The 23,336-nt window shown below is 44.4% G+C and overlaps 1 protein-coding gene across 6 annotated transcripts in view; it reads left to right on the top strand.

Moving 5' to 3' along the window:
* Garnl3 (GTPase activating Rap/RanGAP domain like 3) overlaps positions 1-23,336 on the top strand; it is a 204,984-nt gene that overhangs the window by 47,461 nt on the left and 134,187 nt on the right. For 4 of the 6 annotated variants that reach the window (XM_045148042.1, XM_045148062.1, XM_004671646.2 and 1 more), the window contains exon 3: positions 1,974-2,043. In XM_045148042.1, the coding sequence (XP_045003977.1) occupies positions 1,974-2,043 (70 nt within the window). Of the gene's footprint in view, positions 1-864; positions 993-1,634; positions 1,653-1,973; positions 2,044-23,336 lie in introns of those variants that run through there. The other 2 variants (XM_004671648.3, XM_045148068.1) reach the window with 2 other exon arrangements.

The following is a 23,336-nucleotide window of genomic DNA, read 5'->3' as shown; positions in this document are numbered from 1 at the left end:
CCAATTTGAATGCCTCCAGCAACCCAAGGAATTGGCCCCATGTAGCCCAGCCTTCTTTCCGCCAGGAACAAGCTCTCTGCTGAGTATTGGATGGAATATACCAGAGAGAAGGGGCGGGCAGCAGACATTCTGTAGCCATGGAGGCTCCCTTGGTGGTTTTCATGGGGTGTTGGTTGCCCTCTATGAAACATCTAAGGGAGGTAAATACTCCAGGGGTATAGTTGGGGCTCCTGGCTATTGACAGAGATAGGGAGCTGGCACCATGTCCTAAACCCCCTTGGTGGTGCTGAGGGCAGCGTAGGGATGGGCTCACAGCCCTATGACATGCTGTTTCATGTTACGGGCTGTCAGGATAGAACTACTGTAGGTGTGGATTTATTCCCTTGTGGTCCTGGCTGGCACCACGGCCGGGGTTGCAGTCTGGGCAAACAGAACTTGTGACCTGCCTGACCTGTCTCAGCACACTGACTCTCACCGAAGCCCACTTGTCTCTTCGTTACCCAGGCCACCAGGAAAGGACCTACTATCTCCAGGAGAGTTTTCAGACTGGGTTAATAGAATGGGTAGAGAGGCTAGACTTAACACAGACTGAACTAGACCACAGAGGAAAATTGTGTTAGTCCCATTCAGAGATTTTTATTTTAGAAGAAAATCATGTCAGTGGAAGCAGGAAGGTAGTCTGGGTAAGACCTGGGACCACTTTCCTTCATGGATGTGTCACACATTTTTTCAGCTAAAGGAGTGAGGATGAGAAGAGGTTAACTTTCTCATATAAGATTAATTCAGCCATCTCTCTGAAATGGTGGAGGCAAAATACCATTAGACTCTCTAATCTCATTTCTCCCATGCTGTCTTTCTTGGAGCCTATCAAACAGTGTCCTGGCAGAGAATCAGTTCTGTGGATGTTAAACCTCAGAGTCAGTCTCTTTCTGAATGTGCCACGAGGGCTGTAACTTAGAAAATGCAGCTGTCTTGTAAGGAAAGATGAAAAGGTACTGAGTACACCTGTCTCTGCGTGTGTGGTTCCAGATATTGACGATAGATCGAACGTGGGATTCTTGTGTAATTTTATTTGCTGTTTTATTAGAGTCATTTGCATGACATTTGAACCAAACTTACTAAAACTGTTTGTGTTTGGGGAGCTGTGTTGGTCCCATAAGAACTGTGTGGGGTCGTAAATATACTAACTAGCCAATATGATCTGTGTCTTTTGAGAGGGCGGCTGTGCGTGCAAGATGCAAGTGCAGTAACGACGCTGTCTGTCCTAATTGCTCTTCAGCAGTGCATGGGAGCTCTCTTATCTGAGGGACTGTTTGGGTGGGGACTGAGTGGAGGGAGGGAAATATTAGCTTCTGCTGTGAAAAATAAATATGCTTAGATGTTCGAGTTTTAGATTTTCTGTTTGTTCTGGCCTCCCCCCCGCCCATGCTGGCACATAAAAACCTTAAATTAAATGCTGGGGGGTGGGGAGCGGGACCTGTGGGGATTTGAGAATTTTAGTCTCCTCCTTAAAAGATAGCTTTAAATGATGCTGGTTATTTTTATGTTGCATATTTGGGACAAAGACTGTCTTAAGCAAAGGATAATTGCAAGATCTGGTTCAGCAGCTCTGTCCCTTGCCTCAAGTCACTGCAGGGCTTCTATCCCCTTTGGTAATAGCAAAATGAAATTATAAACCACCAGTAGCCTTGGAAATTTCAGTCGATTTCAAATGACTAAATATTTAATTCAATCATCGCCTATACTTCTAGGGATGACTCGGGCGTTTTCTTTTTACTGAGAGCTCCATGAAAGCCAGGCTCTGCAATGGCTGCTGGGGACTGTGTCTGTTGCAAGAAGGCTCCCCTGCAGTGAGGCACCTGGGCACTGCAAGCCGGTTCCATAGCAGCCCTTTTTGTCAATGGTAGTCAGTTTTGCAGAAGGTTTGTGGCCAGATCGCTATGTATAATACTGATGAAGCATTTTTGTTCCAGCTCTGTCTCAGAAGACCTAGGCTGTAGACGTGGGGATTTCAGTAGGAAACATTATGGATCTGTGGAGCTGGTAAGTTTATGCTGTCTGCTCAGTGGTGGCACATTGATTCAGATGTAGAGATGATCACCAAGCTCGTCAGATCTCTTGTATATTTACTGAGTACAGTGTAAGGATTTAGCTAGAATAAATACCTGCTGAAAGGTTACAATCTGTATTTCTTTTTATTGTTATGTACTTTTAATCTTGTGTCTTCCAGTTTGTTAAAAAATATGTTGTGGCTTGGTCTTTTTCTCTATCAAGCAATATATGGAATTAAATTAAATGACTTAAGAATGAAGAAAAATAATAGCATTTCATTTTCATATTATCTTATTCCTGAAAGTTTATAGACCTGGTTTTAAATGTTTAAACACTATTGAAATACATATTCTGATTTTCATATACCTTTGGATGTGACAGGAGTTAGAATATTTAGGAGCATTTCTTCTCCTGTTAAAAGCCTGTTAGTTGGATTAGATCAGTGATTGTAACAGATGATAGCTGTTGGAATGAAAGTATCCACTTTGTAGTGCCATTTTTTTAGAGTGTATTTTCACTTTAAAAGAAGTATAACGAAAGCATATAATTGCCTCAATGTTTTTAAAAGATAGAATTGTGATATTTTGCGATTTTATGCAAATTTGAACAAATTTCAGGAAAATGTACCTGTTATCTTTACTGTTACGGGCATTAACTCTACAATTGTGTTTATAAAAAAGAGTTGCTTATATCCAGTAGTATAGTGCCCAGTTATCCCCATTTATACAAGCTGTACTCTTACGGGATTGAAGCAGTACAAAAATGTCTACTGGAGTTGGGTACCAGTATCACTGTACATGGCCTCAAGCATATGTTACAGACTTCATTCGCTGTGTACCTGGCCCAGGGCTGAGTATTCTTGGAAAAAAAAAAAAAATGAAAGACTCTTATTCTTAAGGAGATTTATGCCCTCCAGCTGAGGAGATTAGACACATAAAATATCTAAAGGATGAGTCCATCCACAACCACATGGACTCGGTGCTCGTTCTGTCAGCATGCAGAGTCAGGTCACGCCTCCCCTTTAGGAGCATGGGCATAGGTATAATTTAAGGGGGGTGGGGTTGGTAAATACCATGAGACAGACATGCAGAGAGAGCACAGTAGGGACTGAGAGAAAAGCAATGGCCCCCATTCTGGCCAGGGGTAGTAGGAAAGAGGTAGGGCAGGCATTGTGAAGGAGTATACAATTCGGTGGGTGGCAGAAAATGGACAGACAACAGGCAAACAGCATGACTCTTGGCACTGATGTGCTTCATGGACAGTGAGTAAATGGTCCTGCCCAGCAGAGGTGAGGCAGCAGGGCCTGGTGGTTGTAGAATAAGCAGGCCTTGGGATCAGACAAGCCTGCTTCACAACCCAGGTCCACCACTTGCTTCCATCTGAGTCAAGTTACTTCACTTCTATGCACCTCACTGGTACTTCAGAACTTACGCTCTGAAGTCAATCTAGTGATGCGATCTTGGACTTCTTTTAGCCTCAATTTTCTTAACCATAAAATAGGGATATTAGTACTGTCTACTTGGTAGGCTTGCTATGAGGATTAAATGAAATCACGAATATATAGTACTTAGTACACAGCACATTCCATGTTAACCAGCTATAGTAATAAAGGTGAAATTTGATAGCAGAAGTGGAAGTGCCGCCATTAGCTGGAGACTTGGGGCTTGGTCTAATAAGAATATGGAGCTCTGGTGAGCAGTGAGAGTTGTGCTTGGGGAAATAACATGGGTGTGCCAGGTGAACTCTTCATACCTGTAGAAATCACAGAATAGCAGAATAGTACTTGACAGCCTTGGATAAATCGAGCAGACATTGGAGTCATCTATAAGGCTTAATCAAAATACACTGCTGGGCCCAAGTTTAAATTCAGTAGGTCTAGAGTTAACCCACAACCTGAGTTTCCAACAAGTTTCTAGATTGGGATTCATGTGCAGAGGGAAGGACTAGCAAGTAGAGAGGTCCTGGGGCAGGAAAAAAAAACAACAACAGTGTATTCTAAAGACCCATAAGTTGAACATGGTGAGTGGCAGATGAGGGAGAGTGAGGCAGAGTGGGGATTCCATGGGTTGTCATAGGGTTTGGTGAACAATCCAGTCTTGACCGACAAGGACAACCAAGGAAAGCTTTCAAAAAAGAAAGGACACCGTGTTGTAAACATTTTAGAATGTCATTCTGCCATAAGACATTTCTATAGACCTGTGAGATCGAGGAGAGATACCAGGGATTAACTCTCGGGTAGGTAGTTGGCAGATTTCTTCAGCAGGGAAAGGGCAGTCTTCAACAAACAGTCCCAGGAAAGTGAGAAATGTCCATGTAAGAAAGAGAATGAAGATGGGCTCTCCACTCACATGAACAGACTACACCAAAATGAATCAGAGACGTCAGAATGAAAGCTAAAGGCAAAGGCTCTTAGGTGAAATGAGAGACAAGATGTGCAACCATAGGAAGCCATTTTGTAGAGTGGAAGGTGGAACAGACAAGGAGAAGCCTCAGAAATCACATGGATCAGAGAGAGGCAATCAGAACAGTATGTGATAGCTTTCCTACCCCTGGAGGCACAGCTGTGCACCCCTCCCTTCATCCCTGCAAGACTCACCCAGATCCTTCCAGCAAGCACTCTAGAGTAGAACCAGACTAGATGCATGCAACCTGTCCAAATGTTCCCTTGCAAGAAAACAGGCTCTGATGACAGCAGGGGAGCACAGTGGAGGTCCAGGTAGGCCGCAGCCTGGAGACAGGACACAAAGCTTGAGGCAGCTGGTTTCTGAAGTTAGACTGTATCCTCTCAAGTGGACAAACTGGCTTGTTTCTGCCCTCCCTCCCAGAGCTTGGCTTGGTGTCTGCCACATGGCAAGCCTTCAGAAACTATTTGTTGAGTGAAGGCTATAGAACATTATAGAGATCTAGGCTGCCAAGTTCTTATCAGGTGTATGACAACTGACACCCAAGGAACAAAGCCCCTAAGTCTGCCCTCATTATTCATTTGACTGGCCAAGTCACCCTGCTCTGCCTTGCTCTTCCTCATCTAGGCTAGAGCCAGACCCTACCTCAAAATAACAAACAAAAAAGATGCTGGGAATGGTAGCACACACCTTTAGTCCCAGTACTCAGGAGGCAGAGATAAGAGGATCATCCTGAGCTCAAGGCCACCTTGAGACTATATAGTGAATTCCAGGTCAGCCTGGGCTAGAGTGACACCCTACCTTGGGAAAAAAAAAAAAAAGAACAAAGTTTGTGGAAATGATATACACAGAGTTGGTTTTAAAGAAGGATATAAGCTGGACTGGAACCCCAACTTGGGTCCATAATGTCCCCTCCTGCAATAGATTATTTCAAAGCATCTCATGAAAATGTCTCCCTCTCCTCTTATCCCTGGCATGTTTATAGGCTATAGATCATGAGTTTCCTCAAAATAGGTTTTGTGGCTGTGTGTTTGCTGCTGTCTCCCTGATACCAAGTACAATGCCTAGCATTAGTTACCTGGAAAATATTGATTGAGTGGATGACTGATCTGGTCAGAGACGTTAGAGAGTAGTGTAACCAATGGAAGATGAAGGAAAAGAGAACCAGGCCTCTTTGACCACGCCCAGCATGGTGAGGCTCATTAGCTTGCAGAGCATGCCACATAAACATGTACCATTGTTCTTTCTGATAAATTACAAGTCCAGTCTCTCCTGGCAGCACTCCAAGTGAGGCACAGCCATGCACCATCAACCACTCTTCATCACTTTATATCAAAATATGTCAAGGAAGGCATAAGATTGTAGTTTTTATAGATCTTTTCTTGGCCTTTGACTCAATGGAAAGGAAATTGATGTGGCATAAATGATAAATGATATGGGCACAATATAGACCTCTCCCCAGCTCATTCCAGCTGCTGTCTGTCACATATACACACACCGCCCACCTCATGATGCTTCTGGGAAGTCAACATCTGCAAGTGATTTTGTATCAGGATGCAACAGGCTAGAGTATTGTCCATTGCTTTTTGTACTTGTGTCTTAATAGATGGGCTATGTGGACGTTCCCTTGCTGTGGGGGAACAAAATAGAGAGGTGCTTCCCTCTGAGGGTGGCAGAAATTTGTTGTTAGGAACTTGGAGTGGCCTCAAAGGGTACCTGGCCTTTGTACCGTCTGATGACCATCAGAAATTGGTCAACAGTGAATTTGCCTGGCCTCTGCAGATTTTAACATGTGAGGCCATGTTAGAGCACATCAAAGTTTTATGTTCAGTAATTTGTATTTTGCTCAGACACAAATCTGCACCATACCCAGGGGACTGTTGCACAGAAAGACAATCCTTTGCTAATGAGTAACTCAGCTGCTGGCCCAGCATCCCTGACACAGCACAGTTAGGTTCTTTGTTGGGAGTTGAGGGTGCCTTTGGTTTTCATGAGCATTTTATGGGCAAAATCCTATTCTAGGTGGCATTACGAAATTGGGAGATCACTGAAGGTACCAGCATATTTCCCTCAGGAACATCAAGACATCAAGTCTCAGTTCAGGCAGATGGTCTTCAATATAACTGGCTGTGTCTAAGTCTTCTGCAGCAGGTCAGCTCCCTAAGGCCCTCAAGACACACGTTCGTCTCAGAGCATTCCCCAGCAACTGAACATGACCTAAACCATGATGTGTGTGTGCTTTCATTGGTATTTTCCCTGCTTTCATGGGTAGTCAGTCTTGTTGACTTCAAAATTCTACCAGATTAAAATCATTTCAACTAATTTCTGTAAGTGGCATTTGAGGATCTTAATCATATAATTATTTATGTATTAGAATGGAGCCAGAAATCTTGTATTATTGTTATGATTTTATTGCTGTTTATTGACTGCTTACCTATGCCAGTCACTGTGCCAAGTGCTTGAGATGCAGTTACATGGTCAATCCTCACAAGTGGGTGAGGTAGGTTTTACTTGATTATGCCTTACACTGTGGATGCCTGGGAGATGTGTGGGCACCGAACAGATTCCACTTATGGTGGTCTGAGGTCTCACAGTCTACAAGCCCATATTCTGATAGTCTTGCTACTTACAGAGTTCTTTCTAAGAAAACTTGGCAGTTGTTAGAGCAAACACCACCACCCTCACTCAACAGAGCAAAGTTATTGTGCTTTGGGTATAAACCTAAACATATAATTTCAGACTATTTTCTGTCCATGTCTTAACAGAACGCTTGGTTTTCAGAAGCTTATTAAGTTACCCAAAGGAGTTAGGGAAACGGTGGTTAAAGGCACTTGCTTACAAAGTCTGCCAGCCCTTCTTCAATTCTCCAGCACCCACATAAAGCCAGACACAAAAAGTGACACATGTGTCTGGCATTTGCAGCAGCAAGACACACACACACACACACACACACACACACACACACACACATTTTGTTTGCTTATTTTTGAGGTAGGATCTCACTCTAGTCCAGGCTGACCTGGAATTCACTATGGAGTCTCAGGCTGGCCTTGAACTCATGGAGTTCAGTTGAAGCAGCAAGAGGCCCTGACATACTCACTTACTCACTCACTCATATACACACACTCCTTCTCTCTCTCAAATAAATGAACTAAAATATTTTTAAAAATAAAAAAGAGTTACCCAGAGAGTGCTGTGAGGTAGCTTAGTGGATAAAGTGCTTATCCTGCAAGCATGTGGAGTAGAGTTCCATCCCCAGTGCCCATGTAAAATGCAAGACAGGACATCATGGGGAAGCAGAAACAGCAGGTCTCTGGAGCTCCTTGACCAGCTAGTTTAGCCTTATTAGTGATCTCTAAGCCAGTTAAAGACCTTCTCAAAAAGAGATGGATGGCATGCCTGAGGAATGATACAGGAGGTTGTCCCCTGGTTTATACACACAAAAGTATCCCAAAGAGATGTTCCTACTTTAAGTGGTTCACATTTCATTAGGATGAAGCCTGGCCATCCAACAGCTACAAATACTTTTGGCCTGCTTCACCCAGCCCCTCTCAGACTGGTATGTATGTATGTATGTATGTATGTATGTATGTATGTATGTATGTGTGTATGTATGTATTTGACAGAAAAAGAGGGACAGAAAGAGAATGGGCATGCCAGGGTCTCCAGCCACTGCAAATGAACTCCAGACACATGCGCCCCCCTTGTGCATCTGGTTAACGTGGGTCCTGGGGAATCGAACCTGGGTCTTTTGGCTTTGCAAGCAAATGCCTTAACCACTAAGCCATCTCTCTAGCCCTTTGTTTTTTGTTTGGTTTCTTTGAAGCAAAAACTGTAGCCCAGGTTGACCTGGAACTTACTCTGTAGCCCAGGTTAGTCTCAAACTCACAGTGGACCTCCTACCACAGCCTCCTGTGTGCTGGAATTGAAGGCGTGCACCCCCTTCCCAGCCAGACTTGGCATGTTTTGTTCTGGGTCTTAAACTCACTTTGATGGTGGATATTGGAGGTGTGTCTTACAGAGTGCTGCTGAGGATTTTTGTCAGTCTGTCATAGTGCCTTGAGATGACCTAGATGAAATTTGTTTCCTTCTCCTGAGAAGCTGGGTTTTTGTATATCTGCTAAGTGGGGAGAGTTCTGTAAATGAAAGGGGGGTTCCTTTCTGCAGGGCTTCTAAGAAATTCAGAGCTCTCTTTATGGTTTACTATAACAGTCTTAAGGGATAGAACAGCATGAATCCTAATCTTTTTCTCTTGTTTCCAGTTGGCTTACCCCCATTTGATGATCCCTTGGTCTGAGTGTGCTATACATATAATTTTGTCCTTCAAGTAAGCTATAATCCAGTAGCTGCTTCAAGACCTCCTAAAAACATAAGGTAGAGTTAGGGAGATGGCTCAGTGGTTAAAGGTGCTTGCTTGCAAAGTCTGCCAGCCTGGGTTCAGTTTGCCAGTACCCACATAAAGCTAGATGCACACAGTGATGCATGCATCTGGAGTTCATTTGCAGAGGCAAGAGGCCCTTGCACATCCATCCATTCTCATTCATTTTCCCTCCCTCCCTCCCCTTCCTCTTTCTCCTCCTCTCTCTCTCCTTCCCCTTGCAAAATAAACAAAACATGTGGTAGAACATAAACAACAAAGCATTTTTGTATCCAGCCCTGAACAGCACCATCCCTCTGTCTTCCATTGACTGACCGCGGTCAGGTTTATAGAATGGCTTTGCCTCTTCTCTCCCCTCTCCACCCTGCTTTCCCCTCAGGATGGTTTTATGATTCATTTTCCTAATATCAACCAAACAAGGGGAGAATTAGCACCACCTGATCAGCCATTTGGTGACCTCTTGAGCACTGATCTCATGACATGGGTAGCTGGGGCACAAAACTGAGCCAGACACACCAGCTACACACACTGTGTAAGCATGCCAGGCATGCCCTCCAAACCTCCCCAGATGAAATCAGCCCCGGGACATGCTGCCTCTGTGCAGTCTGGTCTCTGGTTCAGAAAGCATGAACTTCCGTCTCAGAACTGGAGCAACCAGCACCCACTCCCTGCCTCCTGTGGGCAGTGGGTGGCTCATATTCTTCTCTAAGGTCACATGGGTCCTCCCTCATGTGTGTCTCTTTTCGTCCTCAGAGCCATGCTCGCTGCACTGTGCCACTCCCTGCTTCTGGTGCTTAGCCTCTGTCTCTTCTCCCTTGTGCAGTATCCCAGAGTCCAGTGGTCTCTAGGTAGAGTTAGGGTGGAGTTCCCTGCTCTACTAGAAAACACACTTTCACATTGTGATCAGTTTGTTATTCACAACAAGAGAGACAGACTGTGGACTCATTGCCTGCTTGATTAATGCTTCAGCACAGGAGAGCAGCGTCCTGCCTTGATGATGGCCACTTATGTACACGACAGACAATATTCTCATCTCTAAACACAATCTTTCTAGGGCTGAAGGAATGGCTTAGTGGCTAAGACACCTACCTGCAAAACAAAAGGACCCAGGTTCAAGTCCCTAGGACCCATGTAAGTCAGATGTACCAAGTGGTGCATGTGCCTGAAATTCATTCACACCAGTTGAAGGCCCTAGAGCACCCATCCTCCCTCCCTCCCTCCCTCCCTCCCTCCCTCCCTCTCTCTCTCTCTCTCTCTCTCTCTCTCTCTCTCTCTCTCTCTCTCAAATAAGTAAATAAAAATTTTAGAATATATTTAAAATAAACACAATCCTTCTTGGTGCCTGTTGATCATAGCCTGACCTCCCCCATCTTACTCTTGCGTCAGCACTGTGGCCCCTGCCCTGCCTCCTTTGAGCTAGTGTGTGGGACCTAGAGGTCATCACTTGTGGCGAAAGCAAATCTTTGACTAGATCAAAATAGGTAAAGTGATATGCATTGTATCCTGCTCTGATGAAGAGAAAGTATTCTCATTCTTCTGAAAGCTGATTCCAGAAAGGCCCTGTGGTTTCTTCTGAACTTATGCAAGTCTACCATCAAAAACTGGCATTTAACAGCCTGCCATGAACACACAGGGTGTGACAACCACTCTTTTACTTCTTTTGGTGTTGTTGAAGATGAATAAATTATCTTTTAGCCGGGCATGGTGGTGCATGCCTTTAATCCCAGCACTCAGGAGGCAGAGGTAGGAGGATCGCTGTGAGTTAGAGGCCACCCTGAGACTCCATAGTAAATTCCTGGTCAGCCTGGGCTAGAGTGAGACCATACATCGAAAAACCAAGCAAAACAACAACAGAAAATTATCTTTTGCCATCCTTTCACCACATGGGCTTTGAACATTTGGAGTTCTTTCTTAGGACTTCAGAAGTAGATCATTTATAACTTATTAACTGGCTTCTGGAAGACAGCTTGCAACACCTTTCCCTGGGGCTGTGTTAGATAATCCAAGAGGATTTCTGGAAGTCTCTCCCTTGGTGCCCTTAAGCTCAGACTTTCAGCTCTCTCCTTTTTCAGGGGCACTTTGCTAGAGGGGGCCAGATGCTTGTGTCCCTTTTTATCTGCTAAATGAATTTAGCTATAAAACAAATTCAGCATCCCTGGCTACAACTGATGTACCAGAATGAGCCCACAATTTCACGCCCCCACTGTTACTGTTGAACCATGAGTAATATTTTATACTGAATTACGTTAGCCATTTAATTAAAGCAGCTACTTTGGTTTCCTTTCTGGATAAGAAGGGAACTCTGTGTTTCTGGGCTCAGCTTTTTAATTGGTCTGTTGCAGTTATCACTATGTTGCAGTCTTTTAAAATATAATATCAAACTGTGCTAGCTTAATAGATGTGAAGACACTTAATTACTTGGGGAGTACATTTCAGCCATTCTCAAAGTTCTCTTTCTGATCCAGTTTCCCTTGACTTTCTCCTTTGGATGCTCTCCTGCTGACTGTCTCACCAGAACTCCTCTTGTCAAGGTCACCAGAGACCTTCATGCCACCAAATTCAGAGAGCCCTTTTCCATCTTGCTCTTTTGTGACCACTCTGCAGCACTGGGCCCTGTTAAAACGAGTTCCTCCTCTGGCATCATGTGCACTTGTGGTTTTCCTCCTCCCTCCCCACCTCTCCTTCTCAGTTTCTTCCAGGGCTCCTTCTCTCCTGACCTTTGGGTGCTCCTCCAGCCCTGTCTCGGGCACTGTTCCATCTGCACGTGCCTGCTGGGCGGCCTTCCCAACTCCTATGGTACAAATTTAAGTTCACAAGTCCCAGATCCATATATTCAGTCCAGCTTTCTGTCCATGGACCCATTAGCCCAAATGCCCACTGGATATCTTTTTTTTTTAATTTAATTTTTTTTCTTCTTATTTATCTATTTGAGAGCGACAGACACAGAGAGAAAGGCAGAGATTGAGAGAGAGAGAATGGGCACGCCAGGGCCTCCAGCCACTGCAAACGAACTCCAGACGCGTGCGCCCCCTTGTGCATCTGGCTAACGTGGGTCCTGGGGAATCGAGCCTTGAACCAGGGCCCTTAGGCTTCACAGGCAAGCACTTAACCTCTATGCCATCTCTCCATCCCGCCACTGTATATCTTTTTGAAGTGTTTTATTTAGTTATGAAAGAGAGGGGGGTGCAGGTAGAGAGAATGGCCTCCAGGCACTGCAGATGAATTCCAGATGCATTCACCCCCTTGTGCATCTGGTTTACATGGGTCCTGGGGAATTGAACCTGGATCCTTTGGCTTTGTAGGCAATGCCTTAACTGCTAAGCCATCTCTCCAGCCCCCCCTCCCCACTGGATATCTTTAGTGGGATGGCCCACAGTCACCTGAACTTGTTCAACATGAACCAAACTGAACTCACCACTGTCTCTTTCCCCATGTCAAACCACTAAGTCAGTGGCACAACCTGCTGCTGAGTTACTGATTAAGAAACCAGGAAATCATCCAGGGCCACATTAATCTTACCAAATCCTCTTGGTTCTGTACTCTACTAAATTTTGTGGCCAGATTTTTCCTTATACACATCACTGAACATGGTCATTGCCAGACAATCTTTTGGGTGTTTTGTATATGTAAACTACTTTAAAGTCCACACCCAAACACATGTGTTTTGTTATCACCTCATTTTACAGATGAGCTTATTGAGATCCAGAGAGGTTAATTAATGGTCACACAGCTGGTAAGTAGTGGGGCTGCCCCATCCCCACTTTATCCATAGTAAACTGTATTTACTTTAAAAACCCTATGGTTTTGCTCTAATGCCCTTAACCCTTATCCTTGCACAGCGTGTTTGAGAATTGCATCCTGATTTAGTATATCTGAAGTAGACTGAGTGGTGTGTGTTTTTTTTTTGTTTTTTTTTTAACAAGACTCCATTTTGAAAGTGACTTTTATTTCCTTGTGTGTTTTTACTTGGTCTCTTGTAGAGATGAGGGATTAAGGGGGGGGGGAGATTCCTGCTTCCATGTACTCCTTTTTCTTCATGTGTGACATTCGTTTAATTTCCTCCTTGAGCTTCTGACATTTCCTCTGGTTCTCTCTGACTTCTCAAAGATTCCATTCAAAAGTTGTTGATACAATTATTGTTTATCTATATCCTCGTTGGATTCTAGGAGCTTTGATTTGATTTCCTTATTGCTACAAAGAATTCTGTCCCTCATATACAGCTCTGGAAATATCTTTGTATTTCCAAACAAGGGACAGCATCAGCATGAACATCAGCATCTCACTCAGGTCGTGAAGTAGATGCTTTTGATGGTTTGAATGTGAATGCATGTCCCCTAGCCTCAGGTATTTTTGATTGGTTACTTAAGCTTCCTGCTTAAGTCTCCAGCAGCCTGCTGGAGGAGGTGTCACTGGGGGCGGATCTGATTCTAGCCCAAAGGTGTGGAGAGAGCAGTTTGAACTCTGGCAGTTCATGCTTGCTGCCTTTTGGTGTCTGCTTGCTGTTTGCTGGTTTCTGCTTGGATCTATGAAAGGGAGCCAGCTTCTTCCACCATTGATGCAACATCTCCTGGACCTGTAACACTGGAATAACTCCCTTCCTCCCATTAACTGTGTCTGCTTGGATGTCCGTCCATCCCACGGTGAGAAGCTGACTGCAGCAGTGCTCCTCAGCTTCACATTCCCATCTGTCGCCAGCCTTAGCTCATGGGTCCCAGGACCCTGCATACAGGCTTCTGCCTGCAGTTACTCTGCTCTCCCAAGCCTCCTTACACCTTCCCTATTCTTCTGGAATGCCCTCGACATGGGCCTCTGCCAAGGCTCAGTTCTTCCAAGCAGCCTTTCCTGGTTCCCGTAGTGGGAAAGTCATCTTTCATTCTCTAGAGCCTTAGCATTCTCCTCATTTCCCACAGTAACCAACATATTTTATGCTGTAGTTATTTGCAGTCATTTCTTACCTTCTCTAGGACAGAGAACATGATTCCTGTTTCATTAAATTCCAGCACCACCACACTCACTGCCTGATGTCTACATATTAGTAGCTAAAGGGATCAGCTTTGCTAAAAATCTCGTGTCTGGTAAATTTTCCTTTCTCTTCCTTTTTTTTTTCAAGGTAGGGTCTCGCTCTGATCCAGGCTGACCTGGAATTAACTCTGTCATCTCAGGGTGGCCTTGAACTCATGGCATTCCTCCTACCTCTGCCTCCCAAGTGCTGGGATTAAAGGCGTGTGCCACCACGCCCAGCTTCTCTTACATTTTTTATATTACTTATTTGTGCGTGTGTGTGTGCACACACATGCATGCACATGTGTACACCAATAAACTTAATATACTTTAATGATTCTGAAAAGAATATACACTTAGTACAGAAAATTTGAAATATACTGAAAAGCACAGAGAGGGAGATTAAGTTGACCTTTAAAACCCTACCACCTGCAGATCATTGCTATGAATATTGAGCACACATCTCTTCAGTAGTTACATTTACAGGCAGAATGGGCTTATATATTTTATTATGCTTTTTTACTTAAAAACAAGTGCTATCTTTTGAAGACATAGATAATCTTCCACAAATAACCTTGTCTTCTGTCCAAATCTTTTATTTCTCACTTATGTCTACTTGCATGTGTTGTTGTGACCTCCAGAATAAGAGTCAATCACAGTGGTATCCTTGGTCTACAGTTTAAGGTCAGTGTGTGTCTACACACACACACACACACACACACACACACACACACACACACACACACACACGTGCGCGCACGCGCGCAGAGGTCAGAGGAGGATATCGGGTGTCCTCTATAGCTCTTCCACATTATTTCTCTGAAAGAGAATCTCTCATGGAACTTGGAGCTCCCTGCTTTTTTCATGTAGACTGGCTGACCAGTGAAACCCAGTGACCTTCCTGTCTCCACCCCACTTAATAACTGGGGTTATGGGCATGCAGTCACATCCAGCCTTTTACATGGATGCTGGGGATTGAACCGATGCCCTTGTGCTAGCACAGCAAGTGCTGTTACCTGTGAGCCATGTCCCTGGCTCAGGTCGGGTTTTTAGGTACCATAGGAGGATGCTTTTCCTTAATCACTGCATACCTGAAAATACCTCTTGAGTTGTAGCTTCCATTAAAAACAACCTGACTGGTTTTAAATTTTCTGCATCATCATCTTTTTCTTCTAAAACTTCATAAATTCTGTTACTTATTACTTTCTACCCCTGTTGTAACAGATTTACAAAGCCTGTGTGGCTTGAAACAACGAAATTTATTCTGTTATAGTTCTGAGAGCAGAAGTACAAAGCCAAGGTGTAGCAAGGCTGTGCTCCCTCTGGAGCTCTAGGAAAGATCTTCCTGTCTCTGTCAGCTTCTGCGGCTGCCAGCAGTCTTGACTTCCATGGGCTGGTAGCTGTAGCCTCCGTGAGTCATCATGCAGCCTCCTTCCTTCCCTAAGTGTCTGCTTCTGGATCTCCTTCTCATCTTCCCTTACAGAGACCTGACAGAACCATTGGATCTAGAGTCCATCCAAATCCAGCAGGACCTCATTTTAAAAAACACATTGCATCTGCAGAGACCCATTTGCAAATGTACTTGAATATGGTGAGGGTGCTCGTCAACTCATTACAGTTCTTTTCTGCCCTTTAGCATCCTGAAGAGGAGTCAGAGGCAGTTCCACTTTAATTTTAGTTATTTTTTAAAAATTTATCTATTTATTTACTTATATATTTGCAAGCAGAGGGGGACACAGAGAGAATGAGCACTCCAGGGCCTCTAGCCACTGCAAACAAACTCTAGATGCATGTAGCACTTTATGCAGCTGGCTTTAAGTGGGTACTAGGGAATCAAACCCAGGTTGTTAGGCTTTGTAGTTAAGTACCTTAACTGCTGAGCCATCTCTCGAGCCCAGTATTTTCTTTTCTGATAAGCTTTCCTGCTGAATTTTCTCAAATTCTTATTTTTTTCTTTTATTAAAAGAAACACGTTTCCTGAAAATTTCTATGCATATTTCTCTTCTGGTTAATTTTATCTGAAACATTGTATCTCTGTGATTCTTAGACCCAGGTCTGTAGTCAGAAGTGAATATTTTCTTCTAGCCTATCTGTGATTTTTACTCATTTCTCCTCTTGAAAATAGTGAGGTCTTTTACCATCATCTATGACATCTCCTCTTTGTTTCTGGTTGTTTTGTTCTTTTTTTGTTTTGTTTTGTTTTGTTTTTATTAGAGAGACAGACAGAAAGACATAGAGAGAGAGAGAGAGAGAGAGAGAGAGAGAGAGAATGAGAATGGGCACACCAGGACCTCTAACCACTGCAAACAAACTCCAGATGCATGTGCCACCTTGTGCATCTGGCTTATGTGGGTACTGGGGAATCAAGCCTCAAACCCATGTCCTTAGGCTTCACAGGCAAGTGCTTAACCACTAAGCAGTCTGAAACCCTGTTTTGTTCTTGTTCATTCTGTGTTCAGCATCTAAAACAATCTGGATATCACTTCCTCGTGTGTGTGTGTGTGTGTGTGTGTGTATGTAGAACAGAGGAGAATAGCAGGCACTGTTTTCTATTTTAGTCTTGTTTTCTTGATTCACACTCTGTCAGGGAATCCAGAACTGTTGTTTTTCATCATAAATGGCTGACCAGCAAGCCTCAGGTATTCTCCTATCTCCACCTGCAGAGGACTGGAGTTACAGACATGCCTTGCCATGCCCAGCTTTTTAATTGGGTCCTAGGGATCAAACTCGGCACCTCTCAGGCCCTCATGCTTGTGTGACAGGTGCTCTTACCTGCCCTGCTATCTCACCTCACAGCCCCCTTTTCTTAAATAAGAGATGGGGTATCACTATATGACATAGGCTGGCCTCAAGCTCATAGTCCTCCTGGGTAGCTGAAAATACAGTCAAACCCGTTACGTCTGACTTTACTATTTTAGTTTTCCAAAATGGGCATTTTGTTTCTTTCTGCAGTGAAACTTTTCATCCTCCATTTGAGGTTTGGGGGCCTCTTTTTTTTCACCTGTGTGCACAAGCTTTATGTACTATTTCAAAGAGATTGTGTTTTCTGTCTCCATTGGGGTAACACTGCTTCTCTAAAATTTTATTTTGGTTTTATAATAAAGAATGGCTAGGGGCTGGGGAGGTGGATCAGCAGTTAAAAGGCACTGCTTGTAAAGCTTTGTGACCTGGGTTTGATTCCCCAGAACCCAATAAAGCCAAATGCACAAAGTGTCACATGTGTCTAGAGTTTCTTTGCAATGGCAAGAAGCCCTGGTATACCCATATATATTATATATTCTCTTCCTCCCCCTCAAGTAAATAATAAGTTTTCTGTTTGTTTTTTTGTTTTGATTTTTCAAGGTAGGTCTTGCTCAAGCCCAGCCTGACCTAGAATTCACTATGTGGTGTCAGGGTGGCTTTGAACTCAGAGTGACCCCCCCTACCTCTGCCTTCCAAGTGCTGGACTAAAGGCATGCGCAGCTATGCCCTGCTGACTTTTTTTTTGGGGGGGGGTTCTTTTTATTTTTTAGAGAGAGAGAGAGAGAGAGAGAGAGAGAATTGACGTGCCAGGGTCTCAGCCACTGCAATCAAACTCCATACGCTTGCGCCACCTATCTGGCATGTGTGACCTTGCACTTGCCTCACCTTTGTGCATCTGGCTTACACGGGATCTGGAGAGTCATACATGGGTCCTTAGGTTTCACAGGCAAGCGCCTTAACTGCTAAGCCATCTCTCCAGGCCTTTTCTGGTTTTTCAATGTACAGTTTCACTGTAGCCCAGGCTGACCTGGAATTCACTATGTAGTCTCAGGGTGGCCTCAAACTTTCTGCAATCCTCCTACCTCTGTCTCCCGAGTGCTGGGATTAAAGGTGTGTACCACCATGCCCAGGTGAATTTTTTTTTAAGGAAAGAATGGTTAAGGAGAGGCTATCAGGTGGATCAGTGGGTAAGAGCACTTGCTGAGTTCAATCCTTAGCACCCACATAAAAATCTGGCATGCCTGTAACCCCAGCCCTGAGGGGGCAGGTGGAGATAAGATCACTAAAGCTCCCTATTCTTACTGAAAAACAAGGAGCTTCAAGTTTAATAAAATACACTGTCTCAGGGAAAAAAGACTTGAAGAATGTCTCTGCCCTCCACGTAGGTGCACTTGGGCACATGCATCTATACAACATGCACACACACCAAAAAAATGGTTAAAGATGTGCTTCCTTTTTAAAATTTCAGCATCAAATGTAGTATTTCATAGTTCCTATGCTGGAGAGAGATTTTGTTGTTTGTTGTCTTGTTTCATTCTTACAAAATCCTGTTGCAAAAACAAGCAGTTCTTCAGGCCTGTGCTTCTCAACATTCAGAATGCATAGCTGGCCCTCAGGTATCCTTGGCCTCTTGGGGCTGTGGCTTTTCTGAGCGAAGCAGCTGCATAGTGGTGTTACAGAGCTCCCCAGTCCATTCTCAGCATCCAGGTGTATTTGTCTTGGGGAGCTCTGCTTGGATGAGATCGGGCTCCTTGCTGGTCTGAACCAGTCACTCCAGAATTTACATGCAGCAGGGAGGTTGGTTGGAAGAGGAATATTGAAGTAGTGTTTGCTTAGCTTTTTACACCAACTTGAGAAAATGCCAGCTGTCTAGATCAAGACCAAGATGGAGATTATGAAGAGATTAAGCCTGCCCCCACCACCCCAGTCTCCCTTTGGTGCGGTCTACAGCTTGGGTAATGGGTGGCGGAACTGCTCTGTCTAAGACCCTCCATGTTCTTCTTCCAGCCTGTGGCACTTGGCTTGTGAAAGTGGCTTCAGAGATGGCTTGACGGTTAAGGCACTTGCTTGGAAGCCTAAGGACTCATGTTCAACTCTTCAAGTCCCACATAAGCCAGACGCACAGTGTTGCACACGCACACAAGGGGGAGCACAGATCTGGAGTTTGATTGCAGTGTCTGGAAGCCCTAGTATGCCAATTCTCTCTCTCCCCCTCCCCCTCCCCTTTTCCCCTCTCTCCCCCTTCCCCCCATCTTGCATTTTTTTTTAAATATTTTTGTTCATTATTTATTTATTTACTTGAGAGTGACAGACACAGAGAGAAAGACAGATAGAGGGGGGGAGAGAGAGAATGGGCACGCCAGGGCTTCCAGCCACTGCAAACGAACTCCAGACGCTTGCGCCCCCTTGTGCATCTGGCTAACGTGGGACCTGGGGAACCGAGCCTTGAACCGGGGTCCTTAGGCTTCACAGGCAAGCGCTTAACCGCTAAGCCATCTCTCCAGCCCCCCATCTTGCATTTTTAAAAAAGGCCAGTCTGGGCTGGAGAGATGGCTTAGCGGTTAAGTGCTTGCCTGAGAAGCCTAAAGACCCTGATTCGAACCTCAATTCCCCAGGCCCTATGTAAGCCAGATACACAAGGTGGCACATGCATCTGGAGTTCGTTTGTAGTGGCTGGAGGTCCTGGCATGCCCATTCTTTCTACCCTTCCCCTCCCTCCCTCCCTCCCTTCCTCCCTCCCTCCCTCCCTCCCTCCCTCCCTCCCTCCATCTTTCTCTCTCTGTTGGGCTATTGCTCTCAAATAAATGAATATTTTTTAAAAAGGCCAGTCTATTGGGTTTGCCAGAAAGGAAGGAAGGGGGGGGAGGGAGAGAGGGCAGGGAAGGAAGGAAAGAAAAGGGGAAGGGAGGTGGGAGGGAGGAAGGAAGGAAGGAAAGAAAAGGGGAAGGGAGTGGGGAAGGAGGAAGGAAGGAAGGATTGATTTCTTAAGAGAGCATCCCTCTCATACACTTGTTTTCTTTGCATTTGAGAGCAGTCACTATTCAGTTACTGGTTGTCCCACCTTTTGATATTGCATCATAACATTGTCATCTACAAATGGGTTGGGCCACATCCATGGCTGCCCTGTGATGTATGTGGTCCAGGGGCCAGGGGCTGGACACACCTCTAGTTCCAGTAAGTTCACTGATCTTTTCTTTCCTATTGCCAGCACCCCTACCGTTCCACAAAATGATGTGGTTTTTTTTTTCTTAGTTTGTAGAGAGGATAATTTGGAGGGCCACAGGAATACTTTCCAACAGCACAGAGCTCCCAGGCTAGACCCTCCGTGTGGATGGTGCCATGCTTCCCAGGAGACAGAGCCATCAGAGTACTACCTGCCAAAGCAGCAGCTTACTTCTTACTGGTGTTGCCACAGCCATGACGGTAGTTCTCCACTTATCTGACCTCAGGTTTGGGAACCCCATAGAATATATGGTCCCCCAATTCTTAGCATACTAACTGAAGATTTATTGAGCTTAACAAAGGTGCTGTTGAAGATCTGGTGAAAGCAAAGAAGTCTTGACATTTTTCAGACCTTAGGGCCATGCCTTAGGGACCTCTGATCCTGATGTCACATGCCAACTTGAATTCCACAAGTGCATAGGAGGTACCAGCTTTTGTCTCCATCCCAACATTTGAATCTCAGTGCCGCCTGCCTTCCCAGTGGTAGAGCTTGGCTTCCTTCTGGCCTCTCCAAGCACCTTTTGGGTAAACATCTTTGTCGGCCACTTGATCTTCAGCTCTGTAGAACTCCTTTGCCTTCCCTTCTATCGGATACCTTCCACAGGTCCACCTGGAAAAGATCCCTTCCTGCATCTTTTGTTTCTTGAAGGACAAAAGAGGTGTTGGTATGGGTGGACTACCTTAAAATAAGGAACCATCAGTGAAAGGGTGATCCCCGGGACTCTATCACTTTGTTGTGACTTTCCACATAGACCCAGGTCTCTTAGCCAAAATGAGATAGTAAAAATCAATATAAACATTTTTTTCTCTGTTCCAAGCAGCACCACCAGTCACAGGTGTGTTTCTCAGTTTTCCATGGACCATCCACAAGCAGAAATGCTTACATATTTTGGCCATAAGATGAACAGTCAGTATTTCTTCATTGAATATCATCTTCTTCAGGGAATCTCTGCAAGTATTTCAGTGGGACACTGGCTACTGGAGATGCTGGTTAGACAGTATTGGGATCAGGAAACAGAGTGAGGAGATGTAAGATGCTGAATTTGGTTAGTGTTCAACCTGACCTCGGTAGGGAGGTCATCTGTCAGGAGAGGTGACTGGCAACTGACAAGGCGGATGGCGCGGAAGGACTGAGGAGTGGCAGTGACTGTCTAGCTGTAGTGGAGCAGCAGGAGTTGGTGGCAGTCTGGCTGTGTGGAAACTTGTTTCTCTGAACACAAAGGAGGAAGTGTGAGAACTCCCATGGCAGGAGGTGACAGTGGTGGGTCTAGACTCAGTGAGCCTGAGAAGTCAGCAGTAGATAAGACCTGTGCATTGCTGAGAGCAGCATTAACTAGATCAACCATGGATCTCTGGCCAGAGCATGTTCAAGCTGAGCACTGTGCTGACCAGGGAGAGGACAGGCTGTTGCTGGAGCCCTTGCAAGGGATGGCAGAGCCCTAGAGCCAGGCAAGATCAGTTGATTGAGAAGGCAGAAGGCTATTGTCAATTACCATGATGGATGTTGAGCGTCCTGGAGATGGTGGCCAGGGACAAGGATGGTAAGCATAGGCTCAGCTCATGGTGGCACTCTTGTAGCCAATATCTGTCCTCCCAGCTGTTGTCTTCTAACCGGCCTCACTGTCTGTTCTTGCACCATGCTGTTTAGCACCCCATTTGCCCAAGTGCCCACATCACTGCCCTGTCCTCTATCTTGGCAAAATAGAATTGAGGCAGAGAGCTGGAGGAAGACGGTGCCTCCTGCATCCCAGAACTTGCCTCAGGCAGTAGACACAAACAGGAGGAGGACAGAAGACAGGGCCCAAAGCAAGCCTCACCCTGAGAGCATAGAGAGCCCTCACCAGGGGAAACCCAGCCTTGTCAATTTATGCACTTATTTATTACACTGTTGCATGAGATGGAACCCAGGTCCTTAGTAATATTACCAGGCAAGTGCTGTTAGGCCTCCCCCACTCAGCAGTATCACCAGGCTCCACTCCTCTTGACACTAATGTTAAAACTTACTTTCTGCCTAAATAGTACTTCCTAAGTAAGATGTGTGTGATTTGCATATACAACATCTGCTTTCTTGACAAATGTTTATAGTTTTAAAAACTTATTTGTGCTGGAAATCATTCCTCAAAGGTCTTATACCAGAAAAATTGCATTATAGGTCCAGAGTAAATCACATTACAGTGCTGCAACCTTCCGCCGCTCCCTCCGGCAGAACTGGTTTCTGCAGCCTCTGACCTCCCCCAGTCAGCACCCTGTGTTTGCTTCTGTTGTTATGGCATTGAACGAGGTTGGGTTGTGATTTATGTGTCCCCTAGGGTAGGGATTGAGCTGCATTTATCTTTATTTGTGCAACAGTTAGTACGGATCCTGAAAAACAGTCCTCAATATTATTTGATAGATGACAAATGTTTAGACAAATCTTCCAGGAGTCTAAACTCAGCATTAAAGCAGTTTAATAGACCGGGCAGGTGGCTCACACCTTTAACCCCAGCACTCAAGAAGCAATGGTAGGAGGCTTGAGAGATGGCTTAGCAGTTAAGACACTTGTCTGCAAAGCCTAAGGACCCAGGTTCAATTCCCCAGTACCCAGGTAAGCCAGATGCACAAGGTGGCACATGTGTCGAGACTCTGTTTGCAATGGCTAGAAGCTCTGGCATGCTCATTCTCTCTATCTACCTCTTTCTATCTCTCTCTCAAGTAAATAATAAATAAATAAGTGAAAGAAGCAGATGTAGGATTGCTGTGAGTTCAAGGCCAGCCTGGGGCTACAGAGTGAATTTCAGGTCAGCCTGGGCTTAGAATGAGATCCGGCCTTGAAAACAAAAACAAAAAGATATGTCCTTATGATTTAAAAAAGAAATAAATTAAAAAATTTTAAATATCTGACATTTATAAATATCTCACATTTTAAATATCTAACATTTGTAAATATAGGCAGAACCTGCTACCAGTCTTGAAAACAGTTCCAATTGATTTATAGACTAATTTAACCCAGAAATTGTCAGAAAAGGACAAGTAAGACAGTATAAAGTTTTAGCATCTGTGTTTGAAAACATCTTTGATTAGTTCAGATACCTGTGTGGGTACAAACTACCCAGAGAACATTGGAAATAGAACCACAGAGCTTGAATTTTTTTTTTAAACAAAACAGCTAGCTAAATTCTAATGTAACCCTTGATAAATCTTTTTGAAAGAAAAAACATTATTTGACAACCAATGATTTTGGCTTAAACTTGATAGCTATTGATTTAATGTACCACAAAAATTTTTATTAACATAAAACAATTTTATGTTTTACCCATGACTTAAATTTGATAAAGCTTAAGCAAGCTATCCCAACAAATCCCAGGAAGATGAAGGTTATCATTACTGGAATTAAATCACTTAAACCTGAGTGATTAAACCTAGTTATGACCATTCAACAGAATTAGCATAAATAAGACAGAAGCTATCTTTAAAGTCACAATATCTTTAGGTATGAATACTTCACCTTTGGAAATTAACTATTTCTATGTGAGCCTTTATCTTAAGAATAGTTAAAAACT

Source organism: Jaculus jaculus, chromosome 1 (assembly GCF_020740685.1).
Source record: "Jaculus jaculus isolate mJacJac1 chromosome 1, mJacJac1.mat.Y.cur, whole genome shotgun sequence".
NCBI classification, from domain to species: Eukaryota; Metazoa; Chordata; class Mammalia; order Rodentia; family Dipodidae; genus Jaculus; species Jaculus jaculus.
Note: the sequence above shows the minus strand (reverse complement) of the source record. Positions and strands in the feature narration are given on the sequence as shown.